We start from the raw sequence: 11,457 nt of genomic DNA, 5'->3' as shown, positions 1-11,457 counted from the left end.
GCAACAGCAGCAGCAGTAGCAACAGCAGCAGCAGTAGCAACAACAGGAGCAGCAGCAACAGCAGCAGCAACAGCAGCAGCAGTAGCAACAACAGGAGCAGCAGTAGCAACAACAGACAGCAGTAGCAACAGCAGCAGTAGCAACAGCAGCAGTAGCAACAGCAGCATTAGCATCAGAACAAGCAACACGAGCAGTAGCAGCAGCAGTAGCAACAACAACAGCAGTAGCAACAACAGGAGCAGCAGCAACAGCAGCAGCAGCAGCAGCAACAGCAGCAGCAGTAGCAGCAACAGCAGCAGCAGTAGCAGCAACAGCAGCAGCAGTAGCAACAGCAGCATTAGCATCAGAACAAGCAACACGAGCAGTAGCAGTAGCAGTAGCAGCAACATCAAGAATAACAGTAACTACAAAAGCATTAGCTACAACAACAGTAGCTACTGCTGCTGTTGTTGCTGTTGTTGGTGCAGCTATTGCTGCTGCTGCTGCTGTTGTTGTTGTTACTGTTCCTCTTTTTGTTATTGCTGTTGTTGATTCTACTGTTTCTGTTGCATCAATACGAGGATGTTGCCTGATCACTGTTGCAACAGCAGCTCCTGGCAGGACAGAAGGTTCCCCAAGACGTCTCCCTCCACTAGTCCCAAGTCTCGTATCTCGTCCCCCCCCCCCCCATCTCTCACACACACGACGACATCTTACGATCTTGGGTCGTCGTCCTGGTCGTCCTCGTCGCTCCTAAGTCATCAACAACGCAGTCGTAACGGCTTAGTGCTTTCTCCTGATAATTGCCTTACCTTGTTCATCCACTATGCAATGAGCCAGAACACACAGCTCACTTGACGCTTGCTGGCTGGCTCTCTGACACGAGATCTGCTCGAACAAGGGTGAACAGAACGCTAGAACATTGTCTTTCAAGGTGAGAATGTTCCTCACTTGGATCTTCTTGCCAATAGAATTTTCCCATGAAAAGAATAATTCGGACGAAAAGAATAATTTCGGACGAAAATCATAATTCGGACGAAAACAATAATTTCGGACGAAAATCATAATTCGGACGAAAAGAATAATTTCGGACGAAAAGAATAATTCGGACGAAAATAGTAACTCGGACGAAATAGCTAACCTTAGGCCGACCCCAAAGACGTATTCTAGTTAACTTGATAATGTGTTGATTAACATGTCAACACTCAAGTTAATTCTGGTTGAATTTTTCCTTCGCCGTTAAATATTTTCATATTATTCATCACGTGTTAATCTCTTCGTGATTTAAACACTTTAATATATAAATATATATTAGAATTTGATGTATAAGTTAACCCGAGATTAGGTTAGGTTTTAGATATTTAGGTTCCTTATGCAATTATTGGGGTTTTGCAGTACGTGGGCGATGAATTGATTGAGTTCAAAACATACAAAGAAAGCAAAGCAATGTTCAAGAAAAGTTCGAACGTCAACAGTTCAAGTAGTGTGTATATTACCTGGTTGATACCTGGTTGATGGGGTTCTGGGAGTTCTTCTACTCCCCAAGCCCGGCCCGAGGCCAGGCTCGACTTGTGAGAGTTTGGTCCACCAGGCTGTTGCTTGGAGCGGCCCGCAGGGCCACATACCCACCACAGCCCGGCTGATCCGGAACTTCACTTTGAAAACAGTCAAGTTTTCTCTTGAAGATGTCCACGGTTGTTCCGGCAATATTTCTTATAGTCGCTGGGAGGACGTTGAACAGCTGCGGACCTCTGATGTGTTCTCTGATTGTGCCTATGGCACCTCTGCTCTTCACTGGTTCAATCTTGCATTTTCTTCCATATCGTTCACTCCAGTACGTTGTTATTTTACTGTGTAGATTTGGGACCTGGCCCTCCAGTATTTTCCATGTGTATATTATTTAGTATCTCTCTCGTCTCCTTTCTAGAGAGTACATATTGAGAGCTTTGAGACGATCCCAATAATTTAGGTGTTTTATCTCGTCTATGCGTGCCGTATATGTTCTCTGTATTCCCTCTATTTCAGCAATCTCTCCTGCTCTGAAGGGGGAAGTGAGTACTGAGCAGTACTCGAGACGGGACAGCACAAGTGACTTGAAGAGTACAACCATTGTGATGGGATCCCTGGATTTGAAAGTTCTCGTAATCCATCCGATAAGTTTTCTGGCTGACGCAATATTTGCTTGGTTATGCTCCCTAAACGTTAGATCGTTTCTAACGCAAGTTCGAACGTCAACATTTCAAGTCGTGTGTATATTGTTTCTCACTCATAGACAGGGGATTTTGGCGGCTGGTTTAACAAACACTTCCCCTTTGTTTATGAGCCGGTGCTGGAATAATGGCTAGAGGTGCGATTCGAACAGAGAAGGTTAGCGAACCACTGTTCGAACTTCATCAGTTCAGCCGGGTTGAGTTAGCTCACTCGGTAACGTCTGGGATGGGGGGTACAAACCCTTCACAATATAGCCTAAAGAATAACGATTTGTATAAACTAATAACGGCTACACCTTCTGATCTTGAGTCAGAGAATCCATAGAAGGAAGACGTCGTTAGTTACTGGCTCTAAACTCCCGCCAAGAGTGTGTTATTTGGAAGTGTTGAAGGCGGCCGCCGATGCTCGCTCATCACAACTACGGCGAACCTGTGTACACTCTCTCAGCTACACGGGATTTGTTGATGAGCGGTGTAACGTTGTTTTACGGAGCACTGCAAGGTAACATTATAGGCACTGAGGTCCCGTGGGTTGAGGTCCGGTGGGTTGAAGTCCGGTGGGTTGAGGACCCGTGGGTTGAAGTCCGGTGGGTTGAAGTCCGGTGGGTTGAGGACCCGTGGGTTGAGGACCCGTGGGTTGAGGTCCCGTGGGTTGAGGTCCGGTGGGTTGAGGTCCCGTGGGTTGAGGACCCGTGGGTTGAGGACCCGTGGGTTGAGGTCCCGTGGGTTGAGGACCCGTGGGTTGAGGACCCGTGGGTTGAGGACCCGTGGGTTGAGGTCCCGTGGGTTGAGGACCCGTGGGTTGAGGTCCCGTGGGTTGAGGACCCGTGGGTTGAGGACCCGTGGATTGAGGACCCGTGGGTTGAGGACCCGTGGGTTGAGGTCCCGTGGGTTGAGGACCCGTGGGTTGAGGACCCGTGGGTTGAGGTCCCGTGGGTTGAGGACCCGTGGGTTGAGGACCCGTGGGTTGAGGACCCGTGGGTTGAGGTCCCGTGGGTTGAAGTCCGGTGGGTTGAGGTCCCGTGGGTTGAGGACCCGTGGGTTGAGGACCCGTGGGTTGAGGTCCCGTGGGTTGAGGACCCGTGGGTTGAGGACCCGTGGGTTGAGGACCCGTGGGTTGAGGTCCCGTGGGTTGAGGACCCGTGGGTTGAGGTCCCGTGGGTTGAGGACCCGTGGGTTGAGGACCCGTGGATTGAGGACCCGTGGGTTGAGGACCCGTGGGTTGAGGTCCCGTGGGTTGAGGACCCGTGGGTTGAGGACCCGTGGGTTGAGGTCCCGTGGGTTGAGGACCCGTGGGTTGAGGACCCGTGGGTTGAGGACCCGTGGGTTGAGGTCCCGTGGGTTGAGGACCCGTGGGTTGAGGACCCGTGGGTTGAGGACCCGTGGGTTGAGGACCCGTGGGTTGAGGTCCCGTGGGTTGAGGTCCCGTGGATTGAGGTCCCGTGGGTTGAGGTCCCGTGGGTTGAGGTCCGGTGGGTTGAGGTCCGGTGGGTTGAGGTCCCGTGGGTTGAGGTCCCGTGGGTTGAGGACCCGTGGGTTGAGGTCCCGTGGGTTGAGGACCCGTGGGTTGAGGTCCCGTGGGTTGAGGTCCGGTGGGTTGAGGTCCCGTGGGTTGAGGTCCCGTGGGTTGAGGTCCCGTGGGTTGAGGACCCGTGGGTTGAGGTCCCGTGGGTTGAGGACTGGTGGGTTGAGGACCCGTGGGTTGAGGACCCGTGGGTTGAGGACCCGTGGGTTGAAGACCCGTGGGTTGAGGTCCCGTGGGTTGAGGACCCGTGGGTTGAGGTCCCGTGGGTTGAGGACCCGTGGGTTGAGGACCCGTGGGTTGAGGTCCCGTGGGTTGAGGTCCGGTGGGTTGAGGTCCGGTGGGTTGAGGTTCCGTGGGTTGAGGTCCCGTTGGTTGAGGACCCGTGGGTTGAGGTCCCGTGGGTTGAGGACCCATGGGTTGAGGACCCGTGGGTTGAGGTCCCGTGGGTTGAGGTCCCGTGGGTTGAGGTCCCGTGGGTTGAGGTCCAGTGGGTTGAGGTCCCGTGGGTTGAGGACCCATGGGTTGAGGACCCGTGGGTTGAGGTCCCGTGGATTGAGGTCCCGTGGATTGAGGTCCCGTGGGTTGAGGTCCCGTGGGTTGAGGTCCGGTGGGTTGAGGTCCGGTGGGTTGAGGTCCCGTGGGTTGAGGTCCCGTGGGTTGAGGTCCGGTGGGTTGAGGTCCCGTGGGTTGAGGACCCGTGGGTTGAGGTCCCGTGGGTTGAGGTCCCGTGGGTTGAGGTCCCGTGGGTTGAGGTCCCGTGGGTTGAGGTCCCGTGGGTTGAGGTCCCGTGGGTTGAGGACCCGTGGGTTGAGGACCCGTGGGTTGAGGTCCCGTGGGTTGAGGTCCCGTGGGTTGAGGTCCCGTGGGTTGAGGTCCCGTGGGTTGAGGACCCGTGGGTTGAGGACCCGTGGGTTGAGGTCCCGTGGGTTGAGGTCCCGTGGGTTGAGGACCCGTGGGTTGAGGTCCCGTGGGTTGAGGTGCAAGATGAGCAGCAACGCCTAGCGTTCGTGTCATTGTGTGTGACGGTTTTGTGATGTTTGACATCTTCACACTTCTTGTTTGTTGATGAGTTTAGCGGCCCTGAGGTGTACGAGGTGTTTGTTGCTCCTGGTTCCTGTGTGTGTGTGTGTGTAACACATGCGGTGTTGGCGTTATGGACACAGCATGGATACTTGTGTTTCACAAACACTCTCATCGGTGTTTCTTAGTGTTTCTCCTTGTATACTTTGTCACAAGTGTTAAAAGGTGTAGTATACACCCGAGATAAGCAGGCGAACAAATCCACAAGGGCCGTGATTAGGGTTCGAACCTACGTCCTGGTCCTGTTCGAACCTATATGAACAGGCATTCTTGTCTTGTCTTGTTTATGATATTGGAGATGATCTTAGTTGCCGGCTGTCTACGATCCCTATTGCAGGTTAGAGTGTATTTAAGTCTCTATGTGATGCATAGAAGCCATCTTTTGGTCAAGAGACTCTAATAACCTCGTTTCTTCAGCTCATCTCAGTAACAGTGAAATAGTTTGGTTTCCATGAAACTTTGAACTTCAACTAGGTAACATTTTATATTATTACTGTGTACGGGAAACTAAGGGCGTCATCTCTTTCCAAAGTATACTGTATTGAAGGTTCACCTTCAGTGTGTCTGTTATGTCAACACTGTGGAGAAATGCCCGACAGACCACTGGAACATTATCTAACACAGTGCACAGTTACAACCACAACAGACCACTGGAACACTATCTAACACAGTGCACAGTTACAAACCCATTAAGATTTCAACTTAGATTCAACAGAGCAGAAGTTGATAAACACATATAGCAAAATCTTACTGAAGCGACCATACGAGTCACAAATACTCATCCTCCGCCCAAGTAAAACAGAAACAAGCAACACTTAGTGGGCCAGCCAGAGGCTTAGGGCCCACCCAGTAGGCCAGCCAGAGGCTTAGGGCCCACCCAGTGGGCCAGCCAGAGGCTTAGGGCCCGCGCAGTGGGCCAGCCAGGGGCTTAGGGCCCGCGCAGTGGGCCAGCCAGGGGCTTAGGGCCCACGCAGGAATATCCCTGCAAAAAAAAAAAGTGTCTGTTTCTAAAGTTGTCCAAATGGTGTGATGTGGTTAGGACTTTTTTATTATTATTATTATTATTTTCTACCACAGACGTGGCCACACATTTACAATGCTAACCAGCATATATACATTTTCTTCTGTCTCCGTTAGGACTAAACGTGACGAAGCCAATTCAGTCTTGGAGACAATGCTGGAGAGTGGTCCTCTTTAATGGGGGGTTCTATTAATAAATAAGCACAATACTAATGGGAGAACCCATTGTCATGCCGTTGATAACAATAGTAATGAGAGAAAATGCAGTTGTATAAATAGGTCGGTCAAGTCAATGCAATCATTGCATGGCAGGATGAGGTCGATGTTGCTGGTGCCGAGGTGAGGAGTCACGCCGTTATCACTATATATATATGCCTCTTGGGAGGGATATGTGTTTACGGGCTCACCATAGGCCGTGCTACTTGCCCCGCTCCTGTGCCAGGTAAGTCCACTACGGGCTCACCATAGCCCGTGCTACTTGCCCCGCTCCTGTGCCAGGTAAGTTCACTACGGGCTCACCATAGCCCGTGCTACTTGCCCCGCTCCTGTGCCAGGTAAGTCCACTACGGGCTCACCATAGCCCGTGCTACTTGCCCCGCTCCTGTGCCAGGTAAGTCCACTACGGGCTCACCATAGCCCGTGCTACTTGCCCCGCTCCTGTGTCAGGTAAGTCCACTACGGGCTCACCATAGCCCGTGCTACTTGCCCCGCTCCTGTGCCAGGTAAGTCCACTACGGGCTCACCATAGCCCGTGCTACTTGCCCCGCTCCTGTGCCAGGTAAGTCCACTACGGGCTCACCATAGCCCGTGCTACTTGCCCCGCTCCTGTGCCAGGTAAGTCCACTACGGGCTCACCATAGCCCGTGCTACTTGCCCCGCTCCTGTGCCAGATAAGTCCATTACGGGCTCACCATAACCCGTGCTACTTGCCCCGCTCCTGTGCCAGGTAAGTCCACTACGGGCTCACCATAGCCCGTGCTACTTAGACATTTCGTTCTGAGTAGCTAAATCTAAAACAACAACAAGAGGATATGTGGGCAGGATGAGAGATGGGATATGAGGACGGGGGGGGGGAGGGGGGGAGGAACAGTACCCAACCTCTGGGACCATCCGGGATCGAACGCTGACTCTGGAAGAAGCGAGGCCGTTCTTGGAATCTTGGTACAAAGTGAGGCAAGATGTCCAGACTAGTCAGCTTCTTATTCTCTTACGTTAATGTACGTAACGTTAAGATACGTTAATGTATCTCTTACGTTACGTTCTCATTGTGTGTGTAGTAACTCGCCAGAGGTTTTCAGATGCCATGATAAATGTGCCCAACAGTTCATACCAAGATCTCGCTACAACACCAGTAAATCCATAAAGGATTAAATTTTAAATTTTGCCCCGAGGGGCGAGTTTATTGGGCAGCGTCACTCATCCTGTGAGTGGACACACCGCCATAGTGACAGTATTGGGCAGCGTCACTCATCTTGTGAGTGGACACACCGCCATAGTGACAGTATTGGGCAGCGCCACTCATCCTGTGAGTGGACACACCGCCATAGTGACAGTATTGGGCAGCGTCACTCATCTTGTGAGTGGACACACCGCCATAGCAGCATGTACAACACTCCCCAATAGGAAGAAAACCCGCTGGGTTGTTCATCCTGTCACTTGTACCCAGACACAGCTGGGACTTGCTTAACTGGCTCAAGTGAACAGCTCCTCAAACAAGAAGATTAACATCTATCAACCCTTAAAAGCTTACGTTATATTGCGGGTGCAAAATGGGGAAATCTTTTAAGAACAGTATCAATATTTGACAAATAGTGTTTTCCTAACTCAAACAATGTGGGGTTTATTATTCTACACCTACTTCTGATATCTCTCAGGTGTTCACATTCACGTAGATAGTGGTCAAGGCGGTGTCCATCACTCTCACCACAGATTCTGCAACTTCGCTGATCAACTGTTGTTTCCATTCCGTATCTCCATGGATATTTGTATCCAAGACGGATTCTTGCTATTACTGACTCTCTCCCCCGTCCTCCTCCTCTTCGTCCAAAATGATTGGGATTGCCAGCTGCAACCATGTTGTACCATCGTATAGATTCACTGGTTTGTGCTTCTATCCTCCTTTCCTCAGTTACCTTGTCACGGTGATGTTGCCTGACAATACCTCTAATTTGTAGTAGTCTTGGGTATGAAGTATTCAATATGGTCTCCTTCAGCGCCTTCAGCAGCCAGCACATCTGCTCGTTCATTCCCACATATTCCAACATGGGAGGAGATCCACAGAAACTTGACGACTCTTCCCTGATTGGTAAGTACTCTCACAGCTCTCTTGATTTCAGCGACTATTGCAAGATTTTCTGCTCGATTTTTACTTAGGCTTTGCAGTGCTGCTTTTGAATCGGTGCAAATCAGTGCACCATTAGTGTTCCGTTCAAGAAACCTTAACGCCATAACAATGGCAGTTAGCTCTGCTTGCGTTGAAGAGGCATAGTTCTCAATATGTGCTTTTCTGCGTTGGAAAGTATTATCCTTGATTACCGTGTATGCTGCACCAGCCCTGCCATTGACAGGATTAGATGACCCGTCAGTGTAGATTTGATCTAGTTCATCTCCGGCTTCCTTATAAATTTCCTCGAGATACTTGTGCCTCATTTCTTGTGGTAACATGTTGGATTTTTTCGTTGCCATTTCATTGATGATGATCTTGCATGAGTCATCTTCCCAGGGAGGTAACCTCTCTACAGGCTTGCTCAAGCAGGCTTGCTCACGGGCTTGCTCAAGCAGGTGAAGCTCTTCGAGGTAGCAGACTGATCTGTGATGCCATTTTTTGCTTCTCCTGTTTCCCCCTGAAAGTAGCACAGAGCTCAGTTTTTTTCTTAGCAATATCATTGTAATGGGGATCTCTGGCTATCCTAATTGCAAGCTTAGCATTCAGCTCTGAATTCTGCTTTTAACACTGGGAAGGGACAACTCCTCTCGTAGATTAGACGTTTTGGCAGTTCTTGGGACTCCAAGAATGATTGTCATGGCTTCATTTTGAATGCTTTCAAGCCTTTTCATATCGCTTTGGGAGTAGGTGCACAGAACTGGTGCGGCATAGTCTATGACGCACATGTACACAGCACATAGGCTGTGTACATCATTTTAAGCACGGCAATAGAGGCTCCATGTCCATTCCAGGTCATAGCTTTCAGTGCCCTGAGCCGACTTTTGCATGAAGGATTGTACCTATAGCAGAGGTGATTAGGCGCGTGGGATTTGTGGGTTTTAGGCAGACAATGCATGCAGGCGGGGTCTGGCTTTATTAGCAATGATCAGCTGAAGTAACTTTTCCAGTATCAACCCGTTTCTATATCTTGCAAACTTTCTTGCAAACGTCACTCTTAGGACCTGCTAAAAAAAATTAAATTTTGCCAAACACACACCGAAACTACGACGTTGGTACAACGTTCGAACAAGTTTTAACACCTCCTAACCAGTTATAACAACCAATATAGCAAGTTGTAACAACGTTCCAATACGTCATAAACACGTTAAGCCAAGATGTAACAACTTTATTACAAGTTGTAACAAGCGGAAAATAGAGACAGTTTCGGTTTGTGTTTCTAGGGGAGTTATTGGCCACTCATCTTGTGAGTGGACACACCGCCATAGCAGCATGTACAACACTCCCCAATAGGAAGAAAACCCGCTGGGTTGTTCACCTGCTGTTGTGTGGTAAGTGCAGGTCCCCCGCATCCCAGAGTCCTTGTGTGGTTGTGTATCCACGGCCACCACGCCGCCGCCTCCCTCTGCTGTAGTGACCCCTATTGAGGTCCTTGGCGAGGTCCCTCAAGGTTGTATCCCTGGAAACACAAACCGTAACTGTCTCTATTTTCCGCTTGTTACAACTTGTAATAAAGTTGTTACATCTTGGCTTAACGTGTTTATGACGTATTAGAATGTTGTTACAACTTGCTATATTGGTTGTTATAACTGGTTAGGTGTTAAAAACTTGTTCGAACGTTGTACCAACGTCGTAGTATAGTTGTGTATTTGGCGGGAATGAAGCGCTGTCAGCCGGCTTGGTTTAGTAGTTGTCATTCAAGGCAACCTGTACGTTTAACATGTAGCTGGAACACGTTATATGTGTTTTTTTATGTGTGTTTTGGGCTGAGTATATGTGTAGCAAATTCCGGTGCGAGGATTTAAGTTTGCGTATCAGTTGAACAAATCCACAAGAGCCGTGGCGAGGATTCGAACCTACGTCCGAGAGCATTCCATATGCTGTCTTTATCGACTGAGCTACGACATGGTCAAAAGAATTGAAACCAGAAGTTATAAGGAACTTACTTGGATCCTGCAGCCTCTCCTAGACAGTGTTGTTGAGTATCTCTTTGAGTATCAGTGTTGTTGAGGGTTCTATTGCAGGGATTGGTAACTATATCAGCCCTCCCATCGATACGTTACTCCACTTTCCTTGACGTCTTATAGTTGGAATACATGTCACTGAAACAACGAGTCTGTCGAACAAATCCACAAGGGGGCGTGACGAGGATTCGAACCTAAGTCCGAGAGGATCCCAGACGCTGCCTTAATCGACTGAGCTACGACATGGTCAAAAGAATCGCAACCTGGAAATCAACTCGACCTACCACGATGTATTTGATGCATCCCGCAATGGTGATTTCTGCAACCCGTTCTCGCAAATTCGTAAAGTCAATATTGACTTATTAACTACGTGCATAGGTGATATACTAAACATAATAGATACCCTTAAAAAGATTCATAGAAAACACCGACCTTACCTAACCTTGTTAGTATCTTAAGATAAGCATCTTATTGCTTCGTAATTACAATTATTACTTAACCTATACCTATTATAGGTTAGGTAATAATTGTAATTACGAAGCAATAAGATGCTTATATTAACATACTAAGTAGGTTAGGTAAGGTCGGTGTTTTCTATGAATCTTTTTAAGGGTATCTATTATGTTTAGTATATCACCTATGCACATATTTAAAAAGTCAATATTGACTTAGTAAATTTGCGAGAACGGGTTGATTTCTGCGTGTGTGACGAGTCTGTCGTTCATAGCCCTACATCTTGGTCTCTTGGACCCTGACAACCCAAGTTCCACTCTGTACAGTGTTCGTCAAGACCATCAGGATCACTCATCAACAGGAACAAGCTGACTAGGGAGGAGCCAGAAAATATTTCAATTACCTCTAGCTGAATCTGAGGTCACAGGCTGATCTTACCAGGACGTCCCCATGGTGAGTCATGGGTGTACTCTCCAGGCGTTACACAGTACAGTACACCCAGTACACCTAGAAGAAGTACACCCAGTACACCTAGAAGAAGTACACCCAGTACACCTAGAAGAAGTACACCCAACTTGTTCACTAAGAATTATAATGTAGTATTGCCTTGTAAAACTTATGTATATATGATTTGTATTGTATTTTCTTAAATAAAGATAAGAAAAAAAGAGACCCAGTAGACCCAGAAGCAGGAGCTAGGACACACACACAAGCAGATGCCTTCATTAAATATATAGAAAAGTGTTCTGTTGCCTTAAAGTGACTACCTTTACTACCTGCCTCACTTTATAAGGGAGCCGGTCGGCCGAGCGGACAGCACGCTGGAATTGTGATCCTGTGGTC

General features: G+C 48.9%; 1 protein-coding gene across 1 annotated transcript in view; it reads right to left on the bottom strand.

Annotated features, from left to right (window-relative positions):
* Nucleotides 1–2,633: 2,633 nt before the first annotated feature.
* The window catches only part of LOC123765773 (uncharacterized), a 16,160-nt gene continuing 7,336 nt past the window's right edge, over nt 2,634–11,457 (bottom strand). The window contains exon 2 of the mRNA XM_069303560.1: nt 2,634–4,712. Within this exon, the coding sequence (XP_069159661.1) occupies nt 2,634–4,712 (2,079 nt within the window). The remainder of the gene's footprint in view (nt 4,713–11,457) is intronic.

Source organism: Procambarus clarkii, chromosome 5 (genome assembly GCF_040958095.1).
Source record: "Procambarus clarkii isolate CNS0578487 chromosome 5, FALCON_Pclarkii_2.0, whole genome shotgun sequence".
NCBI classification, from domain to species: Eukaryota; Metazoa; Arthropoda; class Malacostraca; order Decapoda; family Cambaridae; genus Procambarus; species Procambarus clarkii.
Note: the sequence above shows the minus strand (reverse complement) of the source record. Positions and strands in the feature narration are given on the sequence as shown.